Here is a 25,199-nt window from a genome sequence, read left to right as displayed (position 1 = left end):
TTAATTATAGCGGCATGGGGTGACGTCAATATAGTTAGCGTGTGGACTCGTGAGAAAATAACATAACGTAAATGAGCTGAAATTGCCCTTAAAAATCTTAAAATCCGAAATCCTCGTACCTTTTTAAATCATATTCTGTATATACTTTCATGTTATACACGCAAATATGGCCTGGTGGCACTTCCATAATGTATATGTGAAAATAACAGTTACATGTAAAATATACATTAGAAATTAATATAAGTTAACTTCATGAAAAACACACACATATAAAATGCACACACAAAACAACGATTCTCTCTTTGGGGTTATAGACCAAAGATGTGAGAGCTGTTAGCGAGCGCCTCTTAATGCTGGCATTAAGTTGCCTTTCTTGAAATGGTAATTGGACCCAGCAATGCATTGCTACGTGTATTGGTCCTTGTGGACTCACTTAAACAAATCTTCCCATCGTACAGTGTGCCAGCAACATTGTGTAATTTGACTTTTAATATCAATTAATTTATTTAGTCGTTGTTTTATGACTACTGAAGGGGGTTTTCTGTTACCCAACGAATATTGTTGGTCACTATTCCTATGCTAATTAAAAACGGGTCAGAAAACTTGAAAACTAAATTCTCATCAGGCTCCATGGTATCAAGTGGTCTCCAACTAATAAAAGTACACACAATCTCTTTTCTATTTAAAGCTTTCGTGACTGCAATGATTCATCTTCTTTGGTTCTTTCGGTAAAGTCACGTAGAATGAGAATAAAATAATAAATTGATAAAATAAAATATTATTGTGTTATTTTATTTTATCAATTTATTATTTTATTCTCATTCTACGTGACTTTACCGAAAGAACCAAAGAAGAAGAATCTCTTTTCTATTCACATATTTGCGCTACGTAGGACCATTGCCCAAAATGTCTCCTGTTATACATGTATATATATTTTTTCCACCAGTCACAGTGTTATTGAATTTATTGAATGTTTTTTTTGTTAGCTACTGCTGGGAAGCGTGTGAACTGGGCGTCACGGTAGCGACGTCAATCCCGCTTTTATGATCAATCCGATGAAAACTTTTGTTTTGTTTCATCCGGAATCTCGCATCACGGCCTTATTTTCGATTTAAACCGGAAATCGAGAGCGCATTCTTTATAATAATACATAGCCATATAGCGCATTCCTAATAACACAGACATGCTTACACCACAAGTGTTCAATTAAATCGCACTCACCTATCCATGTGCCCCGTTATGAGAGCCGTGATGAGATTGAGACACCGCCACCTCGCGCTCTGGCCACCGCCGCAATTTTCTCGACGACAATGAGCGACATCGTCCAGCCCTGGCGTCACCCAGCAGATCAATGCCTCTGCTAGCCACGTCTGTTCATGCACTAACCCGACACCGTGCAATGGAGCGAATGCATTAGGACTCAAGGAAGTTGAGCACACACACGTGTGTGTGTGTGTGTATATGCCAAGCGAGAACAATGGCTAACAGAACGGCACGAGTGTTCATATCTGAAAGAAAAAAAACAACTCAAGTTGTCATATAGGGGCGAGGAGCGATGGACGTGAAACAATGACACGTGTGTGTGCATTGATGACAAATGCATTAAGCACGGAGACAGGTTGGGCCCGATGTGGGTGATAGAAAACAGCGCGGCGGCAAGAGATCTCAGCAGAGTACCAGTATCATCATCATCCACGACAACAGCTCATGTGCATGGCCACTGACATTTTATTTAGTTTTAGTTTAGTTGATTTATTTTGGTATAGCCTTGTGAGCTATTCGGCTCTTGAATCGGGTGCAACCACAACAAACAAAAAACACGAACAAGAAAACATCTTAAAGTGACAATGTGACTGTGCAAACAGAAAATCTATGAAAAAAAACAGCAAAATATTCCTGAAAAAAGCACCGTACACCAACGCTGTGTGCAAAATATCCCAGTGGGATGCAAGTCAAACAAGAACAACCACAAGAAAACTTAAATTAAGGCCATCAGTCTAACTCCGTACTACAACAAAACAAACATGTCCAAACCAAAAAACGTTTTAGCAATCACCAAAAAATAAAGCCATAATTGCAACGTAACAGTGATCATAGGGATTGTGAACGAATTTTTACAATAAACTACATGAATAACATGTAACACCAAAATCCTAGAGCCATAGCTGGCTGCATGAGTTACTCCACAACAACAGAAGCATCAGTCGGAGTATCAAATTTTTCAATGCACCTTTAAGATCAGCACGCTAAATCAAAATACAGGTAATACTTTGCAGCGTCATCCGGACCGAAACATTTTATTTTATTTTATGCCAATGAATAGCAGTGGTAGCTAGGGGTGTACAACTCCTCTAGAGCAGTTTTGAGAGAAGATCTCATTGGTAGCGATTCAAGTTGCAGTTTATTGGCAATAGCATTGCTGACCCTGGGGGCATCAATAGCAAAGGCCCTTCCTCCAGTTTTTGCATGGCAATAGGAAATGTGAAGCTGGTAAATGAGCGAAGACCTGAGGTCAAATTTGTTCTTTGAAACAGAGAGGAGATCCAGCAGGTAGTCTGCGGATTTTTTTGTAAGAACATCGTGAATAAATAAGATCTGGTGCACAAGCCGTCGAACATTAAGAGATGTTAAGTTTGACCCAATGTAGAGATCACAGTGGTGAGTCCTATATGGGCAGTTCAATGTAAATCTTAAGGCCGAGTGATAGATGGAATCAAGCTTCTTCAATACAGTACTTGGGGCTGATTTATACACGATGTCACAGTAGTCAAGTAGAGGCAGTATGGTAGCTTTTATCAATTCCAAACGGAACATTGGGGGGAAGCAGTGCTTGTGTCGATACAGAAAACCAATTTGTATTTGTCTTTTTACCAATATAATCAATGTGATCTTCAAAATTAAGTTTTGAATCCAGGATGACCTCAAGATACTTATAGATCTTGACTTGCTCTATTTGATAATTATTTAAGGAATGTAATTGGGGAAAAATAACTTCCTGCTTTAGTCCTGGTGAGAAGCATAGCACCTTGGTTTTGGAGGTATTCAGGACTACTTTAAGAGCAACTAGCTGATGTTGTAGTTTGTTGAAATCACCCTGTAGCTTAGCAATCACGTCATCCGGAGAGCGGCCAGCAGTAATCAGTATCGTGTCATCTGCAAAAAGATTTACCCTGGAATGATCCAGGTCAGTGCCCAAGTCATTGACATAAAGAGAGAAAAAAAGGGGGCCGAGGATGGAACCCTGTGGAATCCCTTTTGTTGTCTTAACACTGTTTGACCTCCAACCATCTGTGAATACAGTTTGGGTGCGAGAAAAGAGGTAATTTTGTAACCATTTTACTGCGTTTTCGGAAAAACGAGGCAGCTTAGTTTACCAAGCAGGGTGTTGTGGTCTACTGTATCAAAAGCTTTGGACAGGTCTAGAAAAAGACAGGCACAGTACTGCTTATTATCAAGGCTACTGTAAATGTGAGAGTCTAATGCAGCAGATGTGGTGCTGTATTTTTTTCGGAACCCAGATTGTTTTAGATGTAGTAGATTGTTGGTGGACAGGAAACTGCTAATTTGGTAGGTCAATAATTTTTCAAAATTTTTTATCAACGGGGACAAAATTGAGATAGGTCGGAAGTTATTTGGATCACCTTTAGGGCCCCTTTGTGAAGTGGACGGACATAGGAATGTTTCCATTCTAGAGGGACTGATGCTTCTTTGATGGACAGGTAGAAAATATGGGCTATAGGTTTGTATATTAGGTGACCAACAGTTAGTAGAGCAAAGATGGGAATACTATCTGCTCCGGTAGAAGAGGACCCTTTGAGGTAGGATAGTTGTTTCAGAACATTACTTTCGTGGATTGGCTGGAAACTAAATTGGTTTAATGTTTGGACAGGGGTGTAGGAATTTGCATGAGCAAGGGTGACTCCCAATACATTATCAAAAAGATTACCAGCTTCAGAAAAATGAAGGTTAAAATTGTCAACTATTTTTTGGGGATCTGAAAAATATTCCCCATTTCGGTTTAAGCTCAATGGGCAGATTGTCTGTTTTGGATGCCTTTTCGATACATTTGATTGTTTTCTAGAAAATCCTGGCATTTCCATGTGATTCCAGAAGAGTGGAGGAAAAGTAGGCATTTTTTGCATGCCGTATTTTTTGACGCATCTATTCCTTAAAATCCTGTATTCTAGCCAGTCATTGACCAAATTACTTTTCTGAGCACACGCCCAAGCCTTGTCCCTAGTTTTCATGAGCTTTGTAATCAAAGGATCCAACCATGGTGGGTGGTTGCCTTTAGTTTTAAATCTAACCAACGGAGCATGTTTGTTAAGAATTTGGAGAAACGTGTACCTGGAGGTCTCCCAAGCCGTAGTCAGGTTGGGGATATCACAGACCTTGTCAATATCCGAGTGAAGCACATCATTAGTAAATACCTGAGTGCTGAAGTGTCTCAGAGTGCTTCTCAACCAATTTAGGGGGGATTTTGGGTCTGGCTGATGATCTCACCCCAAAAATGAAGGAGTGATCACTAAGGTTATTACCCAGAACACCTGTCAGTGTGGAATTGTGAGGGGCATTTGTCAATAGGACGTCAAGCAGAGATGACTGTCCCTGATTTTTTAGGTTGGGTCTTGTGGGGACATTTATTAATTGCAAAATTTGTGGCCACGGCCGGCGGGTTTAGCCAATTCCAATTAAGATCACCCACTAAAACTATTTCACCTTTAGGGAGGCCCCCAAAAAGCTCTCTCAGTGCAGATGCAGCTTCAACATCCTTCCCACTAGGCGGTCGATAGCAGCACACTACCAATATCTGTTGATTATTTGGGAGTTATTCTGAGAGCCAGGAATTTTCGACCCTTGGCCGTCTTGACGATCTCCGTGAAGTTTTCCATGGTCTGTGGCAATGTTGCCTTGGCAAGAACACAGCTTGGGGTCCGTGGCAATGTTGCCTTGGCAGGAACACAGCTTGGGGTCCGTGGCAATGTTGCCTTGGCAGGAACACAGCTTGGAGTCCGTGGCAATGCCGCCTTGGCAGGAACACAGCTTGTGGTCCGTCGCACTATTAACTAGGCCTCACTCAGGCTGTGCCTTGTGCATCATTAACCAGGCCTCTCTCCGGCTGTGCCAGGTGCACGATCCGCCAGGCCTCACCCAGGCAGTGTCATGTGCACAACTAGGCCTCACTCAGGCCGCGCCACGAGTATGACCAACTAAGCCTTACTCAGGCTGCGCCTTGTGCACGATTAGCTAGGCCTCACTCAGTCACGTGCAGTACTACCTAGGCCTCACTCAGGCCGTGCCACGTGCACGATTAACTAGGCCTCACTCAGGCTGCGCCACGTGCACTATTAACAAGGCCTCACTGAGGCTGCGCCAGGTGCATGATTAACCAGGCCTCACTCAGGCAGTGTCATGTGCACGACCAACCAGGCCCCACCTAGGCCGCACCAGGTGCACGATCAACCAGGCCTCACTCAGGCTGCGCCAGGTACACACACGAGTGCACATCACCACACCATCACACACACACGAACGCAGGAGTCCCTCTCGTTAAGGCCACTCTGGCACGGCTCACACACACACAGCTCACTCACACTCACATTTTCACACACTCACGCACAGTTTACACTCACGCAAAAAACTCATACGCTGCTACACACGCCGCCATCTTCAACAACAACACCCCTAGTATAGCCTGAACAGATTGTTGGGGTAAGTACTGTTAGCGAGCACTGCTGAAGGCTGGGGCGGCACACGAGGGGGCATCACGCCCGGCCGCCTTTGTCTCCCCAGTGGCGATGTTTGCACACCTCACCAGGTACTAACTTGAGACTGAGTCGACTTTGGGGAGGCCGAAGAACGGTTCACATAATCGTCACCGATGGTGGCCGTGAGCGAGAATCGAACTCGGGTTCTCAGGTCCCTAGTGCAGCGCCCTAACCGGTTGCACTACCGCTCCCCACACAGACACACGCACCAGCACTAATGTGCACACGGCCACACGCACGCACAGAAAGAGCCAAAAAAATGACATCTTGACCGAGTGAATACAGTTGCTACATTCGCCACGCTGCTTGATCTGCAAAAAAACACGGGAATGTGGCTGTCCCAATCACCGACTCGGGGCTGCCAATAGAGATGTGCACTGCCCCCCCCCCACCCCCCTCGTGAATGGCTGAGCGAAGGGTTACATCAACATTCGAGTGATGATGAGCGCTTGTCAATGGCGAGTCTGCAGTGCAGGTCTGCTGTGCCGCAAGCCCATGGACTAATTGGGCAGGTAACTTGTGCAATACCTTAAAACGCATCGTCTGTTGCTGTCGCGTGTCTCAAAGGCGCCTGGGGACAGGGGGCAAGGATGGCACGCGATGCAGAGAACATCATCAGCCATGAGCTATGCACTGCTGGATGAAGGCCTCCTGAAGGTGGTGTCATCTCTCACTTGTATCAGGACGCTAGAATCCACGCAGATCGTTCTACAGGAGCAGATGTCACCGCATGACCTCTGCGACGGTGAATGTGACCTCGGCAGTGCCCCCTCCTTTTTGGGTTTAATTTATCGCCCTGCGAGGGAAAAACTGCTGAAGAATCACTGCGCACTGACCACCAAGACATGCACACGCACACACCATCAGCCGTTCATGGAATAACATTTATTGCAAAAGCCATAAAATTAATATGTTGCAAGGAGGCACCGCGTCTCAAAAAAGGCACAGCATGAACACAAAAGGCCATGATTACAAAGTCTGGTAAAAATATGCACACCGCCTGTATCACTTTGCAACGTGCAGTTTTCTGGAGAGAAAAAAAAGAACCCCACGGCTGTAGTATAACAAAATGTCGCACTTCCATCCAGAGTGTTAAGATTCCAAGGGAATGACTCTCGATGCCCAACACTATTTCTGGTGCAACCCTAACCACGTTAATTAGCAGCCTTGAAGTAAAACACCGAGCTGTGTGTTTAAAGTCCACGTTTGGGTAAAAAGAAAGGAATAGTTTTAGATCATATATATACACACACATCTATCTGTACATCGTGATTACAGACGTTAGGATGACACGTGGCCAAAGACATTCTTTGTAAACATCCTGAGACAGAAGATGTGCTTGTGGAGAAAACCCAGGGGGTACAGGGCAAGTGGTGTTCGTGCTTTGGACATCATTAGACCCACTTAAATCGTTGTACAGTACTGCTTAAACGGAGAACACAATGAGGGAGTTCAACGCAATATCGCGCAGATGTTTGCAGGGCAAGAAAGCAACAAACCCGATGCTTAAGCCCTATGACAAAAGAAGAGGGCAATTGTGATTTAAAAAAAAATGTTTCTGCTGAGTTGGCCCAAACGTAGTCCGACGATCTCTAAATATATTGCCACTTATGAGGCTACGTCATTGTATTGCATATAAAGCGAGCCAGAACATTTCAGCATAAAATATGCTACAGTGGGTTTACGGCCAGGTTTAGCGTTAACATTAGAGGCGGGCGGGGGGGAGGGGTATAATTTAATTCATATTTAAGGTCAGCATTGGGGATTATTGGCTACAAGGTGTTGAAGTGGGGGCATTGTCCAGTAGCCCAGCACGGGGCAGCAAGGACGGTTTGAACCGTGCACTTGAGAACCTGAGAAAAAGTTTCTCTTCTTCAAGGCAGTCCCTGGATAGACGCTGGCATGTAAATGTGTTTGTTGTTGACATTACATTTATGATTATATTTCCCCATTCTCAATATGGGCCTATACCGCCAGCACAGAGTGAACTTACTCCCTGCAAATGATGTCAAGTGATCTATGATGTCCACTGGACAGTCGATGGTACAGACTGGCCCAGTTTTAGCTGCACTGACCACTGTCACCCAGCCACCCAGGATTTAATTGATATTTACGTATTAACGTGACCTTCATCCGAGCCAGCATGTTCACACGACACCTTGCATAAGGCACCACGTTGCATAGTCGTGGCGTGGGGTGATTATAAGTGTTCATAGTGCAAGGTAGTAACACAAAAAGGCATAGAGGTGAGAACTGTGAATTCGTCATGCACCAGTATCAATATTGCTCACCGTTACAGCACTGCCATGCAAGGGGTCACAGAGGCATATTCGTCTACGGAACGATCGTTTGCTATAAAGGAATTATCAGAAAATTACTTTTTTTGGCAAAAGAACAGGAAAACAATATTGTTGCCGCAGCACAGCGGCAGACAGCCAAGAGCAGGGGGAAAGGAACAATGTGTACACGTTCATTGCTTGCTTGGTGTATGTTGGCATAGAGTAATACTAATTGACAAGGCAAGGCGTCTCTACCGCTGATCTGCACCATCACCACACGGCAGTCTTCGCTGCACGCTGGCTTTCGTGCAACACAACGGTGGGTCCCAGTAGAAGTCACGAGGAAACACTTCAATGGATGAAATGGTCGCGGTTTGTGAAATAAATCACTTTTGACGAACGCAGCTTCGTAGTGGGCTGCTAAACCGTGATAATGTAGGGATTTTTCGCGAACAACCACACTAATCTGACCGTTATATCAAGAGGCTTTGAGGCGATAAAGATGCAAGTCTTATTCCAAGCCGTATTTACCAAGCACCCCTTGTTTTACCAAGCGCTGTTACAGAACAAATCACTTGCAAAGCGATGCACAGCCAGATGGCACCGCACACGGCATGGCACATTCAGAATGCAGGTTCATCCCTGGTCACCCGTCGAGTCAGCCCACCATCCTGCAGGGGAGTTAATACTAATTATATGTTTACCGCTTTGCAATGACGGTGGTTTACACAAGATACACATTTAGCCAATAAAAACCGTTTATACCTCAATGTATAACTACTGCAAACGTATTTAGCCCGAAAGCTGATACTGTAAGGTATAGTGATGGAAAAAAGTATTTGATCTCCTGCTGATTTTGTACGTTTGCCCACTGACTAAGAAATGATCAATCTATAATTTTAATGCTAGGTTTATTTGAACAGTGAGAGACAGAATAACAACAACATCCAAAAAAACGCATGTCAAAAATGTTATAAATTGATTTGCAATTTAATGAGGGAAATAAGTATTTGACCCCCTCTCAATCAGAAAGATTTCTGGCTCCCAGGTGTCTTTTATACAGGTAATGAGCTGAGTTTAGGAGCACAGTCTTAAAGGGAGTGCTCCTAATCTCAGCTTGTTACCTGCATAAAAGACACCTGTCCACAGAAGCAATCAATCAGATTCCAAACTCTCCACCATGGCCAAGACCAAAGAGCTCTCCAAGGATGTCAGGGACAAGATTGTAGACCTACACAAGGCTGGAATGGGCTACAAGACCATTGCCAAGCAGCTTGGTGAGAAGGTGACAAGTTGGTGCGATTATTCGCAAATGGAAGAAACACAAAAGAACTGTCAATCTCCCTCGGCCTGGGGCTCCATGCAAGATCTCACCTCGTGGAGTTGCAATGATCATGGGAACGGTGAGGAATCAGCCCATAACTACAAGGGAAGATCTTGTCAATGATCTCAAGGCAGCTGGGACCATAGTCACCAAGAATACAATTGGTAACACACTATGCCGTGAAGGACTGAAATCCTGCAGCGACCGTAAGGTCCCCCTGCTCAAGAAAGCACATATACATGCCCGTCTGAAGTTTGCCATTGAACATCTGAATGATTCAGAGGACAACTGGGTGAAAGTGTTGTGGTCAGATGAGACCAAAATGGAGCTCTTTGGCATCAACTCAACTCTCCGTGTTTGGAGGAGGAATGCTGCCTATGACCCCAAGAACACCATTCCCACCGTCAAACATGGAGGTGGAAACGTTATGCTTTGGGGGTGTTTTTCTAAGGGGACAGGACAACTTCACCGCATCAAAGGAACGATGGATGGGGCCATGTACCGTCAAATCTTGGGTGAGAACCTCCTTCCCTCAGCCAGGGCATTGAAAATGGGTCGTGGATGGGTATTCCAGCATGACAATGACCTAAAACACACGGCCAAGGCAACAAAGGAGTGGCTCAAGAAAAAGCACATTAAGGTCCTGGAGTGGCCTAGCCAGTCTCCAGACCTTAATCCCATAGAAAATCTGTGGAGGGAGCTGAAGGTTCGAGTTGCCAAACGTCAGCCTCGAAACCTTAATGACTTGGAGAAGATCTGCAAAGAGGAGTGGGACAAAATTCCTCCTGAGATGTGTGCAAACTTGGTGGCCAACTACAAGAAACGTCTGACCTCTGTGATTGCCAACAAAGGTTTTTGCCACCAAGTACTAAGCCATGTTTTGCAGAGGGGTCAAATACTTATTTCCTTCATTAAAATGCAAATAAATTAATAACATTTTTGACATGCGTTTTTCTGGATTTTTTGTTGTTGTTATTCTGTCTCTCACTGTTCAAATAAACCTACCATTAAAATTATAGAATGATCATTTCTTTGTCAGTGGGCACACGTACAAAATCAGCAGGGGATCAAATACTTTGTTCCCTCACTGTAGGTGCTCGCTAACAGCACTTGCCTCAACAGTCTGTTAAAGGCTACACGGGGGATCTTTGTCTTTGTGCGCGTGCACACATTCGTGCGGTTCTCAAGATGCGCAAGGCGGCGATAGTGCCTCGTGAGGATCTTCAGCTTTGTACCGGGCTGACAATGCACCACCGCGGGGCCCCCTTTGACGGTGGCTTTTAAGGAGACGGCATTTAAGTGTGAAGTACACAGATGCAGAGCCGAGGCTCTCGAGTAGTGAGGGTGCAGCTGCGGCTGTGACTCATTGACGAGCGCAGAAGGAAATTGTGTGTGCGGGCGCAATTGCGTTAAAGTGAATTGAACCTCGAGGGGGCTTAGCGCCCCGTCTTGCTGGGTGTAAGCAATGAGAACACTCCGTTTAGACACGTGGCAGGGCTTTCGAGACCAACATCCATAGTAGAGGTGTTATTGGGTTAGATCGCGTGAATATAAGTGTGTCGTGAAACCCGTCACCACCCGACACGGCGGCTAAGGGTTGGCACGTAAACAGAACGTGCCAATTCGTTACTCGAACAGCACACCGTTTGTGTGTTGGAGAGTACTCAGATTGTAAATGTCGTGGCTTGGCTCTCCAACACATCGGTGTGCTGTGTTTACGTGACAAGCCCTTACTGATTGGCTAAGTCGGGTGGTGGCGGGTTTAACGACACATATTTACGTGATCTAACCAAACAAAAACCTCTGTGGATGAGAACACTGATTGGGCAATGCGGGGTTGTTGGAAAGATGTTCAAAAACACGAGGATGTGCAGATGTTCCTATCACTAAAGGCTGACGTCAAAGTACGAAGTGCAAGAGTGTCTCTGTTCAAATGAACCTCCGATTAGCACGGTGGGCTACGGATAATGCGAAAGAAGTTCACCATACACACAATGCGTGGAACACATTCCCATTATTGTCTCTGGAGTGGTAGAAAATCCTCATTCCTAAGCAGCGAAACGTTCTCTGGATTGGACGAATATAATTTATTTTCCACATGGTACCGATGTTATTGACCATGGGAGATGTAAGGTGAGGAGGCAAGGATCTACAACATCGTGGTGCTAAGCGGTGCTTCCGTAGCGTCGCCCGCGTGTGATCACGGCGTGGCATGGTGGAGTCTTCCTAAGAACATGCAACGGGTATCCTGACCCCTGGCTGAGGAATGTGGAAGTTCTACCACTTGACCCAGGGTGGCCTGCAGAGATAAACATTGCCTAGCGATCATTTGAGAATAAGAACACAATTTGTGTTGGTCTGAAACCTAGCCTTCCGAAGCTACACGTTCAGTGTTTTTAAAGATCAGTAGTTTGTTTGAATTGTGTTCATAGAAGTATGCAAATCCACTAATGGATTTAGGATATTTAGTTTTATATGTTCATTGCTCACTCCTGTTGGTTTAAATGCCTCGTGCGGACACACATACACAACCATGCATGCGCGCTATACCTTGCCATCCATCCACCTTGTAAGTTCCTTATAGGAAAATCAAAAGATATCCATCAAGCCCGGTTGTTTTGTACACTATGTCACATCTAACTTGGACTTTTTGCAATGCAGTCTCAAAGCTGTCCACCATTGGGGAGGCGCTGTTCAAAAGCCACACACCTCGGTGGGCCTGGAGGATGCAGGCATCACGCGGGGTGCTTTCAGAGGCCCACTTATCATGCGCGCATCACACCTCCGGAAAAATATTAGCGGGACTGCCCGAAGATAATTCCTTGCAGTTGGGAGCCCAGATCGGAGCCGAGCGATCCGCGTGAGAGTGGAAGGGCCGCAACCGCGTGCTGGTATTACTCTGGGCAAGTGCTGCCCAATGTGACACTGCGCAAGCATCCCCCTTCGCAAAAATCAAGAGTCGTATTAATGATTTGGAAAAAGAGAATTAGAGGTTTTTGTGGCAGACAGAGAGCACAATAAGTCATCCCCTGGTTGAGTCATCAAAGAGGAATTCATTTGGTTGGGAGTTAGTGATGCACTAACTCTATCCCTGCGAGGGATAGGGGTCATTAAGAGGTGGGTGGGATGGTATGAAGCACTCTGGGATGGTGCGGATGTGTTCGGATGAATGACAGAGGAAATTGTGTTGTGTAAACATCGGTGTTATTATGATGGTCCAATGTTTGAAGATACTTTCAAATCCTATGCACGTGAGAATGAGTCAATGAAAATGTTAAGTCTACCAAGTGAAATTGAGCGGCGTTAGTGTTCAGACGTGCATTTGCAGTAAGAGTAATGTCTATGCTGCTGCTGGACTGCAACAAATCAAGAGAAAATCACGCTTTTAGTGCGTGTGTATCTGAAGTGGCAGGACAGAGTAAGCACCGTAAACATTCAGACAAGAACATGACAGGATATCATTTTTGACATCAAGACAGGGTTGTGATTAAGTGGGAGTGGGAGCACGGGGTGGCTTACAAAGACGGGCATTCTGGGAGGGACGCCTAGAAGTCAGAACCCCAAGGGAAGACTCACAGTGGACTCGAGAGGTGTTGACTATATAACAGTTGAGAGATCTGGCAGAAGGAAGCCGTGAAAAGGTGGAATAAGCGATAATAACTTCTTGATCTTGAGCCACATAGAATATTTTAGTAACGCCTATCCCACAAATAGAAGACGCTTTTAATAATTATTATTACTACATATCAAGGAACGTGTGATTTTTAAAAATACATATATTTTTTCTCAAATTCAGGCACAAAAATCAGCAACAGGTGGTCTATACTCATGCAAGTATCGCCACGTGGTCTTTAATACATTACGTTCGCTTTACAGCAAAGAGCACACGTGTTGGCAGTGTCCCAGAATATTACTTGAATTGAACCGGAGACCCATTGCATACCGGTCTCATTGGTGAGCTCGCTGGCGACACGAGGCTGAGAGGGCCTTCTAATCCAACCAAAGTTTTGTTCTCTTTGGGGGACTCTTCAATGTCGCAAGCAGCGAGTACTCCTGTTGAGCGACCACAAAAAATGACTGCTGCCACCACCCATTAATTTACGACAGCGCCACGTGCATAATTCAAGGGCAAAAAAAGATCTTCCTGTGACGTGATCAGGCCACGCCACCTTTCCCCCCACCCCAAAAGGAATGTGGAAGTTTGAGTGCCACGCTCAGTGCCACCGACTGAGATGAGCACTGCCCAACGCTCGTTTGAGACAGGTGATTGAAAAGTGTTAAGGGCGCAGGACGGTCCGCGAATGACAGCCCCCGATCGCGTGAGCTGTTGCAGCAGACGTCCCTAGAGCTGTGGCATGTGTCCCCTGGAGCCCTTTGGAGGGGGTGGAGGTGGAGTCCCCTTGCTGTGCTCCACTTTGACCGGCAGCGGGGGTGGTGGCTGGGTTGGAGACAAGAGCGACGAGTTATTTCGAGACGAGTGCAGAACCCTTTTGTGAAAACGCGTTGCAACCATAAGACGCCACTCAAAAGCATTCACTTTGCCTCCCGAGTGATTTCTGCTATTGAGCACGACGGTACGTGTGCAATATTTCGAAACTAACCCCTTCAGCCTCCCACACTCCGCGAGAAAACAACACGCATGATATTTCAAGGAAATCGAGATTCATTCAGCGGTTTCTTCACGAGGGTTAGAATGGTCAATCACAAAACTGGAAGGTTTTATTGTCCCAAACGAATAGTTTCTAAAACAATAGAATAGCAAGGATCAAATGGAACAGGGGTTATAAGTCCTCTTTGCTGGATCCTCCATTCCTGTGACCTCCACCAGTGCTGGAAAACTTCAAGGTTTACGAGGCGACTCTAAACACACTCACATTTTAAGGAAATCCTGCAGGGAGTAGTTACCACCAATTTAAAAAAAACGAGAGGGCGAGAGGTAAAATTTAATATTTTCATGTTTTACCCATGTCTTTAGGAACCACCCTCCTTGTGCAAGTGTGCACATGTACGTGAGCGTGCGATGCGTACCAAGGTAGAGTCGTCGCTCCCGTCTTGGTTCGAGCTCTTGATGGGCAAGGGTGGAGGTTCGACCCCACCACCATCCACCACGCATCCTGATGTGAATATCGTGAACTCGGAACCTGGTGCACGTAGTTTACATTGCACACACACACACACACTCCCATTAGCAGTTCAACATACATGCATATGTGGATGTTCATACACGTGCAGTTAAGCACCAACCACCTCCCCCCCCCCCCCATTGATTGTTTGAGCAGGGAGCCACCTTGACTATTTTTATTCGAAGCACGCTACGTGGGTGTGTGGGGGAGTGAGCTCGCACGCGCGGTGAGCTGGTGGGATTGCGTGCGATGATGCAAACGAGCGTCTGAGTGAGCGTGTGAGCGAACGAGCGAGCGAGCGAGCGAATGTGTACCTGTGCTGGTCGGGGAGAGCAGCTGACACTCCATGGACTGTGGGCGAGACGTGCCGGGTCCGGCCTGTGACTGAGGAGTCAGCGACAGACGGCGGTCTCCCAGGGGGTTCACCGCGCTTCGTGGCCGCTGGGGCCTCTGCGGTGTGATCTGGAACATGGACGACACGGGAGGGCCAACGATTATGACGTTGAACAAAGGTCGTGGAGCTGTCGATTACAAAGATGGTTCATATTCAATTAATTTGATTGCAACCTAAAGTCTGGAGCAACAAGCCCCTCAATTTAGAACTTGATTTCGGTGCCCGTGCGGCAGTGGTTTTGGCGGCGGTGTAGCGGCCAGCGTGCCGCGTTATGAAAGCCGGCGACCCGAATTCGAATCCCGCTCACACCGGTGACGATCATCTGAACTGGTCTTGGGCCTCCCCTAGGTCGACTCAGCCGTAAATGAGTACCCGGTGTGGTGTGTAAACACATCGCCACTGTGGCGACACAGGTTAGGCCGGGCCATGGATTAGGCCACCCACCCCCCTACTACCTCGTCTGCCACGCCGGGCGGGGGATCGTTGTCATCGGTGGCCACGCGGCGGCGCGGCGGTGCGCGTGGCCTCACCGTCTCGGTGAGCGTCACGACGTCGGCGGGGGCGCCGGACTCGGTGGCGCGGGCCTCGCGCTCCGAGCCGTCTATGTGACGGCTGCCGCGTTTGTGGCGCTCGCGCCGCTCGTCCTCCTCGTTGAGCTTGTCGCGCGACCGCGACAGCGTCCCCGTCGCAGGCTTCCTGGGCACCGGCGGGTCGGTGATGCTGCGCACGGCGGGAGAGACGCAGACGTTCACCCCCCCTCCCCGCCTTAAAAACACCGGCGGCGCAAACGCCGTCCAACCCAACGCCGAGGCCCAGAGCGGTCGTGGGCGACGTGCGTACCGCGGAGCCCCTCGCCGTAGCCCGGGCTGAGTGCGTCCAGAGTTACGCGTGGGGCGAAGATGAGAGCACGCGATGTCAAGCGTTGCGGCCCACGGAGGTGAAGCAGGGGTGCTCATGTGCCCCACCGACTGCAGTCCGGGTTGCCCATCGCTGCTCGACAGAGAACGCTAATGTACGTATGGATGTTCGACTTCTTTCGCACCGTACGCGGCCAGCCGTGCTAATCGGAGGTGCGGGCGGGCAAGGACAACAAAAACTAAACACAACAACAAGCACTTGATGCCACCCGCACCTCACCATCGCTTTCTGCCCTCTGACAGATGCCACAACTGGCGAGGTCTGCCACTGTGGGAGGCGTGCGGCCACGCGGCGTCGCCGAGACGGTGAGGCCACCGAACCATGCCGGTCGCCGCGCGGGTTAGCGAAGGCAGCGAGTACCGATGCGGCAGCAACAACGCATTTGAACAACGGCGGATTGTTGCTGCACCACCGTCTACCGCCTCACGGGACCCGGCGTTCCACGCCGTGCCACGTCACGTGCTCGCGTTGTCCACCAGCGGAGCGTCGCCCCCAACCCCCCCCCCCCAATTCGGGAGACCCGGCGAGCGTCCGCGGAGGGGGACCCCCCTACCCGTCGCCGCTGCCGAAGACGGTGATGTGGGGCACGGCGCCGTCCGAGTTGTGCGACGAGACGGAGGCCACGGAGGCCACGGACGCCACGGAGAGCGGGCGGCACGCGCTGGACGGCAGCGTGAACGAGCGCACCATGGAGCGTGCGCGGCTGCCTCTGTAGTCCTCCAGCGCCGGCTGTGAGAGAGGGGGGTGGGGGCAGACACGGTGGCGGGGGTCAGGCCCAGAGGCGGCGGTCAGCTGTGGCGGCAAAATACGTAGCAGCAATTGATAGACAGCGGCGGCGGCGGCAATGGAGGTACAAACAGGAGCGGGCAACGTCTGAAACGTCAGCAATCGCAATAAAAGCACTGGTGGCATGGCCCGGCTGGCTGATTTACAGCTGGAGTCTTTGATTGAAGCTGCGATCAGACCACTGTAGTTTTGCAAGGGGCCAGCAGAGAGCAGTGCAGCTGCACGGTGCGTGCGTGCGCGGCGCGCGCGACTGGGAGGGATACGCACCAGCGCGCGTTGCCCGTACTGCCGCTCCACCTTCTCGCGCAGCTGGCGGAAGCAGCCCTCCATTCGCTCGTGGAACGGGCGCAGCGCCTCCGACACCTTGTCCCCGTGGATCTTGATCCCAGCGCCCAGCATGGGGATCTGAAGACGAGCAGTCGTGAGGAGACGTGGAGGCACGGACGCGCTGGCACGCGGGCACGTGGACACGCGGAGACGCAGGGGAACGCGTGCGAGCGTAAGGCTGCCAAGCGTGCGCTGGGCCCTGACGATAGAGCAACTGCTGCCTCTCCACATTTGATGTGGAGATTTTATCTGGACAATTCAGGAACTGGCTGTTGCGTTTAGAACAAAGGTTGCTCCTTGAGACATGTGTTGTAACTTGTACATTATGTTCGATGATAATGATGATAGGACAATGGTGCGTGGCTTCGGCCACCGGCATTGCATAAGCTTTTGCCCGGGGGATGATTCCTTCCCCTCGGGCTACAGAGAGGTTTGGCCAGAGTGCTGTTAGTGAGCACCCGTTGTACACGCAGTATTATGGTGGATGTGCGGTAAAGCAAGCATCACGACCGGCTGCGCTTGTTTGTTCACCATCCGTGCTGACAAGTGACTCCAGGTACTCAGTGTAGGCTGGTTTTAGGTAAGAGTGACACACAGACCAATCCTCACTTTCCGATTGCCGCGTGCGTCGCCAGCTGTCTCAACTAGGTCACCGGGATCGTAAGCGTGGGAAGGATGAGTAAAATATCCATGGGAGGTGGCAAACGTGGGCCACAGTTACTACTACTACTATTTATTATGTTTTAAGCCCAATGAACTATATCACTCTTTTTCAGAAGCAACTATGCAATCACAAATGATATCTCAACGAAGTGGCTTTTCACGTGGAAATTTTTACGAGCCAAGTACTCTAAACGCATGACTCTAAATGTGGAAGGAAAAGCCAGAGGTACCAGACAAAATCCACGTGACCACGGGGAAAGAGACACGCAAACTCCAAATATACAGACGTCGGTGGTCGGGATTGAACCCATAACCTCCTGCATACCAAGCGAGGTAGGTGACATCTTGCTACCGTGGGGTCCCTTACCTGCCAGGCGATCAGGTCCTTGAGTTTGTTGATCTTTTCCTCATCCTCTGGGTGCTCCCGCTCGTATTTTTCCGTGAAGAAAGCCTGGGTGGGGCAAGAGTGGGTAAGGGATCATCGCTCGTGTGAGCCCCCGACCTTACAAAAAGGTCAGTGTCAAAAGTGTTTCCGTGCTCCAACAAGAATGGGGATGAAAATAAACTCTGCTGGCACCCCTGACATTGTAGTAGAAAGTCTGCATGACTGTAACAAGGCTGTAACAAGGGCATCTGTCCGTAAGACAACCAACTCTTGAATTACCAGATAGTGATGTTCCTTTATTCACTGCCCTTCTCATAATAGGCTAAACAAAATAAATAAAACGATCGACTTGCAACCTTCCGATTTTCAATGGGAAAGTCTCAAGTCCGGCATTGAAGAGGCAGTCGGCAGTACATATTACCAGGAAGACAGGGTTCCAGACAATAGGAGCAACAGAGGAGGAGGAGGAGAAGAAGCAGTCTCCGGGTACTGATGTTGTGGACGGGAAGGGGGTCGACCGGCTGCGTCGACGCGTGTGTGCGGAAACAGGGAGACGCACGAATGTCCTGCGGTTAATGAGGCCGTGATATCGCGGTGGAATTTAATGAACATTTTAGAAGCAGGGTCTTTTCATTAACCCGCCGGGGCGAATGTGTATGACAGGCCTGTTTGCTCTGCCACGGCCGGCTAATATTGCCATGACACCCACGGCCCAATTGCCCGTCACGAAGCGGAAGCTCGCGGCACCATTAGTTTCCCATCAGCGGGCGAGACGGCGGGGTTCAGGGCCCCTTACGGGACGGTAGGCATTGTCGTTTCTGTACGCGTGGCACCGCTGTGGTCAAAGGTGACAATGAGGCCAAAGTCAGCCCCTCCATGCACTGTGCGCGACAGCTTTACACTTTTGACGAATGTTTATCCAACTGTGCGTAAAGTTTGGAAGAGATGTGGATATCAACATTCTGTCCCGCAACAAGTCGGCAGCTGCCGTTTGCCTTACAAAGACGGCGAAGTCGCGTCATTACCGCGTGGACAGAGTTAACCAACGTTGGATGGAAAATATCAGCGTTGGGATGTGTGCATGTGTGTGCGTGCACATGCATGTGAACGCGTCTTCCTAGGTGCATGTGTGTGTGTGTGGAGCGGTAGTGTAGCGGTTGGCGCCCTGCGCTACGAACCCGGCGACCCGAGTTCAATTCCCGCTCACGGCCAACACCGGTGGCGATTATCTGAACCGGTCCTGGGCCTCCCCTAGGTCGACTCAGCCTCAAATGAGTACCTGGTGTGGTGTGTAAACATCACCACTAGGGAGACAAAGGCGGTCGGGCGTGGTGCTGACCATCCACCCCCTCTCGTGTGCCACAGTGCCGGCCTTCATAGGTGCTACTCCCTAAAAGCACTTTCCCCAACAGTCTGTTAAGGCTACACGGGGGCTTCTTTGTCCTTGTGCGCGCGTGCATGGGAAGCGTGGGGACCCGGCCACCTTCTCGTAGTTGGAGAAGCCGCCCATCACGGCGGGGTCCACGATGCCGTTGAGCAGCATGGAGAGAGGGTTGATGGGGAGGCTGCCGTCGTTCTGGTGCTGGTTCACCAGGTTCAGGATCTTCTCGTTGGTCTTGTTCATCGTCTCGATGGCGTTCTCCAGCGGGCTGATCTCAACCTGAGCACAAGCGTGCACAGGTGCGCGTACGGCGTTCAACGTGATGATGATGATGATGATAATAACAACAGCAGCTTCAGAAGTTGCTCAGTGGCCTCATAATGCCTGTGTCAGAGCACTAAACTGGCATTGCTGGGGTTGGTGGATCATGCAGAGATCATAATGTGCAGTGAGACTCCCAACCACATTGGCTCAGAGTTGGTCAAGAGATGGCAGTACAGAAAGTGGGTTTGTGAAGCTGCCTGTGCAGACTTTTGTGCCGTTATCCCCCTGCATGGAGGAGGGGTTTTCTCTGGGTAGGGCACTCCAATTCGCTGTGTGGATAACAAAACCTTCACGGGCAAGGTCTCTGCACTGGGCTGAACTGTGTGGAAAAGCTTTAACATTGCCTTTGTGTTAAGTTATTGGTGGGTAGTTCTCATAACTGGGTGAATTAATTAGTCACCAGTAGATTTCACATTTGGAATATATTATATTAAATGAGAATGGCTGTAAGCGGATCTTGTAAAATATTTAGCTGACCTTTTAAAAACCTTGGAATAATTTTTCTGTGTTTCAGAAGTTTTCTTGATAATTTTTTTTGGTCCCGATTTAGAAAAAAACTGCAAACATGACCCAAACCCATACGGTGCTATTTCAGGAATATTTTGATGTTTTTTTTCCTGGATTATCTGTTTGCACAGTCACATAATCACTTTAAGATGTTTTCTTGTTCATGTTTTTGTTTTTTTGTTTGTTGCGGTTGCACCCGATTCAAGAGCCGAATGGCTCACAGGGCTATACCAAATAAATGGAACTATGGAACTAAATGAAACTGGCCTGCCTGACAAAGGCAATCCTAGACTATGAATATGTGCACACACACATTTTATCACACACTATGCACAAATTAATATCTACACACGCACACACCCAACGCACACACACCAACTCACAGATGCATAAACACAACTCAACACATTCGTGAATAATACCGCCTTATCAAAGATGTGCTCTGAAGAAGGGCCAATGCCTGAAACGTCACCTATTATACATTTCCATTTATGGATGGGATACTGACGGATGTGTTGAGTTTTTTGTTGTTGTTATTTGTGCTTGTGCAACGGACCTCAATTTAGGCCGAGTCAAGCCCAGGGTGACCCACGCCAGATTTTGATACAGATTGTCAATAGTACCGTGCATAGGATTGTAGTGAGGTATCGTGCTAACCACAATTTGTCAATACTCTCCAAACACAATATATACAAGTGTACACCCACTCGCGCAGTCACCCACCCACTCGCACAGCCACCCACCCACACTGCCACCCACTTGCGCACCCACCCACACAATCGTCTCTGGGGAGGACATGTCTCCCTTCGTCTTGTCACATCTCTTCAAGAGCCTCAAGTGCAATCCCCCCGTCTCGCCGTGACGTCCCTCCCTCGTGCCGCTAAGTCGCGCCGGAGCCCCCCGGGCCTCCTCCCGCACCCCCCCTCCTCTCCACCCCCGCCGGCACGCACAACCGCCCCGCTATCCGCAACTCTCCGCGCCCCCCGCGTCCTCCACCAAAACTAGTTTCTTAGCGCATTCATTATTCAGAGCGTAATGCATATTGAACGCGAGGTCTCCTACCCCCGCCCTAATGAGGGCGACCCCTGGGATGGGCGGCGTCGCGCGTGCGACATCGCGTTCTATTTGTGCGATGTGCGTGACGTAATGCCAACTCGTAGATACGTCGGGGGGGAGTGGGTGGTGGGGTGCCGTTGCTGTGGGTGATGGGGAGGAGGAAGAGGGGAGGGGATGGGTGGGGGCCACGAGTGGCGGGTGGGTGATGGGGACTTAGACAGAAGCAATGGAATACTTTACACATAAGCCGATGAAAGCCCACTGAGACGCGAAAGATGTCCTTTTTACAACGCCAAAAAGCATGTCCCCCTACTCTGTTTGTCGGTGGGTTTTAAGCAATAGCGGACATTCCACCTTCTTTGTGATGAGTCGGCCGCTCGACAGGGCGGTCACCGTTACTCTTGACTTACCGAACGTGGCCCAATCATGCGGATCGGTCGTGTAGTGGTTAGTGCACTGCTCTACGACTCCCGGCGTCCAGCGTTTGATTCCCGCTCACGGTAAACACCGGTGACAAAAATATCTGATCCAGTCCTGGGCCCCCCCGAGGTTGACTCAGCTTTAAATGAGCACCTGATGTGGTGTGTAAATATCAGTACTGGGGAGACAAAGGTCGTGGTGCTGGCAACAACCACACTCTTGTGCGCCGTGCCGGCCTTCGTAGGTGCTCGTAATCAGCACTTGCCACAGCAGTCTGTGCAGCTGCACAGAGGATCCTTGTTGCAACGAATATCCCACTGTGCTATATTCAGCGGCGTTCAATTCCTTGGGTACATGAACCTGTGGTGAGACTCTCCTTGGCTAACTTAGGCCGATACATGAGTAACTAGTGCAGAGGCAAAGGCGGCCTCTTGTGCTACTGGTGATACCATCTCAATTTATAACATTTTTGACATGCGTTTTTCTGGATTTTGTTGTTGTTATTCTGTCTCTCACTGTTCAAATAAACCTACCATTAAAATTATAGACTGATCATTTCTTTGTCAGTGAGCAAACGTACAAAATAAGCAGGGGATCAAATACTTTTTTCCCTCACTGTACCAATTACCCCTAGAGCATGAGGCGAGACGAAGGATAATTGTCTCCTCTGTGTTTTATCACCCAGATCCGTGAAGCCACAACACCTGGGGTCTGTCTGGATACCTGCCACGTCAGCCTTTGCTGTGGGCCTCAAAGTGCACCTAGCCTGGCGCAAGTGCTGTGGTTTTGTCAGTGTCACGTCGTGGTGAATGGTGATTGTTGTTGTCGCCCTGTGGTGTTTATACCTTTGAAGTCTCAATGACTTCAAACCAGCGCAGGATTCCGGGCAGCCTGTACTCTGTACTGTAGGTGGTCCGCTCGATCCACATGTTCTGTGCACGCACACACACGCACGCACACACACGCACACACGCACGCACGCACACACGCACGCATACGCACGCGCACGCACGCACGCAAACACGCACGCATACGCACGCGCACGCACGCACGCACACACGCACACACAGCCAACACCAGGTTCATGCAAAGTGCATTTTATCTCAAGGACTCATCGTGTCATTGTTCCCTTCCGTCGACTCGATTCCACGGCTGTTGCACAGTCAACATCCCACGAGGTAAGGTCCGCTCTCTCGTACCCGCCCCCCCACTAGCTGGCAGTGGGTTTCCCATTATCCCACAGAGGATATCTGACCTCCAAGGTACGAGCGTACAATCTCATCATCACCACCATCTCGCTTCCCCTTGTTGTGTGCCACCACCAACGGCAGTCTTGGGCACCTGCCCTCCTCCGTCCCTCAGAGGTGTCTTGCCCGTCATTACCTCCTCCTGAACATATAAACAATGCTTCTATTGCCAATTATTTTCCGAACTTCCAAGTTGCTTTTCCTATCCTGCCGTGATATTTCTAAGATCGTCTGTCTGCACTCGTTACAATCTTCGTTGTGCGTGTCTGTCGAAGCGCAAAACTCGGAAAGTTACGATGCAAGAGGCACCTCGGAGAACAGACTAATGTGTATTCAGAATTTCATGTATTTATTGACGACTGGTAAATTAGAAAGCAATGCATTAATTAATCGCCTGTTAATTATAATTTAATCTGCGCGGCCAGGTGGCGTCGTTGGCGGCAAAGCAGTCGTGAGTTTGGGAAGTCAAATCCCAGTTGGGGGTTTGACAAAAGCCACCATCCCTCGGGGTCAATAAATTGAGAAAGAATGTGAGGCAAGCTAACTGTGGTAGTCTTCTGGAGAGAGAGCCCACCGCTATATACACATATATACATGCGTATGTTAATATTTATATATATACAGGGCCCCTCCACTGCTGGCTAATGGTTGAGAGCAGACGTGAGCGTTGCTCCCTGCGGGGCCGAGCAGGGAGACACTCTTTGTCTTTTATTCACTTCATGGGAGAAATCACGAGCGAGTTAGCGAGCGCAACAAGCGGGTCTGGAAGTCGGAGCGACGAAAGGCGTGGGCAAAACCAGCGGCTGACTTGAGGCATGGGAACTCGCGAGGGAGCACGTGGGCAGGAAGAGGGGGGGGGGGCGTTATGTCGGCTACTTACGGCAAACTCGTTGTCTGGGTCCTTGTCTCCCTTGCGCACAGGCCGGGAGTACGTGAAGCACTGAACCTCATTCACTTTGTAGAAACTGCATACGTACATACATACATACAAAGACAAAAGGTTCCCCCTCCGTATAGCCTTAATAAGACTGCTGGGGAAAGTGCGGTGAAGCGAGGACCTTGGAAAGGCCGGCACGGCACATGAGGGGGGGTGGGAGGCCAGCACCACGCCCGGCCGCCTTGGCCTCCCTAGCGCCGATGTTTACACATCGCACCAGGTACTCGTTTAAGGCCGAGTCGACCTAGGGGAGGCCCAGGAGCAGTTCAGCCATTCAGCACCGATGTTGGCTGTGAGAGTGGGAATCAAACTCGGATCGCCAGGTCAGTACCTGAGTGCATTAATCGCTGTGCTACCGCTCCCCACACGCACGCACGCACAGATAGCACGCCTAAAGACACACGTACAAGGAGGGTAGTTAGTCAAGCGCCGTGCATGCCGGCCAGCCTTTGTCTACCCCGTGCTGATGCTCACGCACTGCGCCAAGTATCTCAGCATTTTAGACTGCGCTCGTTTACAATGTTCCAGTGATGGAATAGGATTAGCAAACAACTCCAAACAATAGGACACCGCGTGCCCAAATCCGAGTTGGGATGCGCGGCCTCATGCTGCACGCTGGCTTTGTTTGGCTTTCAAGTATCAATCTGCAAGGGAGGCCAGGTAACACAGATTGTCAAATCTTTACAGCCCAAACGAGAATCACACGTGGTAAGTGTTCAAGATATTACAGTCTCACTCATTTTGGATTTCCTTTTGTTAAGAATCAGATCTATGTAAATATTTATACCTGAACACACAAAAAAAAGACAGCGCACCAAAATGTGTCACAGCCATCACGAGCCGATGCGACGTCAAACCAACAAGTCATAATGTCAGTCACGTGTATCTATAATTCAGCTGCTTAAGTCACAAGCCACAAGGATAACGTGAATTGCCTCGGGTAGAAATGTACCCCTCGGCATGTGATGATGATTATATTAGCAGTGTCAAATATTTGATGAGTAAGGCTAAAAGTAACGATGTCATTTCTTGATGTGACTAATTCAATTCTTTGAGCTGCAAACCAAATTCCATTGCCCACTCAGCGAATTGAATCTTGTGGGGTTTGTTTTTTTTCCCGTAAAGTCTCACGGTCGTGACGATACCGACAGGGTGGGTGGAACACAGATGTCCGTGTGGTACACGGCATGCATTCATAACCTTCGGGACCTTTTACTTTCATCTAAGATTTTTAAAAAGCATGGTAAAATATCTTCGGCATCAGACGGACTTCTGATTTATTCACATGTTCAGTTATTTACGTGCTTATTTATTGATGCAGCCATTCATATTCATATTGAGATTTATTTATATTTTACAA

General features: G+C 48.8%; 1 protein-coding gene across 1 annotated transcript in view; it reads right to left on the bottom strand.

Moving 5' to 3' along the window:
• Positions 1 to 6,633: 6,633 nt before the first annotated feature.
• Positions 6,634 to 25,199, bottom strand: part of LOC116940448 (dedicator of cytokinesis protein 1-like) — a 337,619-nt gene continuing 319,053 nt past the window's right edge. The window contains exons 43-52 of the mRNA XM_032950283.2: positions 23,783 to 23,867; positions 22,501 to 22,587; positions 19,451 to 19,627; positions 17,950 to 18,033; positions 16,860 to 16,997; positions 16,360 to 16,535; positions 15,419 to 15,608; positions 14,809 to 14,956; positions 14,400 to 14,512; positions 6,634 to 13,809 (exon numbers count right to left, since the gene is read on the bottom strand). Of these exons, the coding sequence (XP_032806174.1) occupies positions 13,714 to 13,809; positions 14,400 to 14,512; positions 14,809 to 14,956; positions 15,419 to 15,608; positions 16,360 to 16,535; positions 16,860 to 16,997; positions 17,950 to 18,033; positions 19,451 to 19,627; positions 22,501 to 22,587; positions 23,783 to 23,867 (1,294 nt within the window). The 3' untranslated portion in view covers positions 6,634 to 13,713. The remainder of the gene's footprint in view (positions 13,810 to 14,399; positions 14,513 to 14,808; positions 14,957 to 15,418; positions 15,609 to 16,359; positions 16,536 to 16,859; positions 16,998 to 17,949; positions 18,034 to 19,450; positions 19,628 to 22,500; positions 22,588 to 23,782; positions 23,868 to 25,199) is intronic.

The sequence above is a fragment of the Petromyzon marinus genome, chromosome 9 (genome assembly GCF_048934315.1).
Source record: "Petromyzon marinus isolate PM22_M1 ecotype Great Lakes invasive population chromosome 9, UKy_Petmar_22M1.pri1.0, whole genome shotgun sequence".
Lineage (NCBI taxonomy): Eukaryota > Metazoa > Chordata > Hyperoartia > Petromyzontiformes > Petromyzontidae > Petromyzon > Petromyzon marinus.
This window is presented reverse-complemented; position numbering and strand designations above follow the sequence as displayed.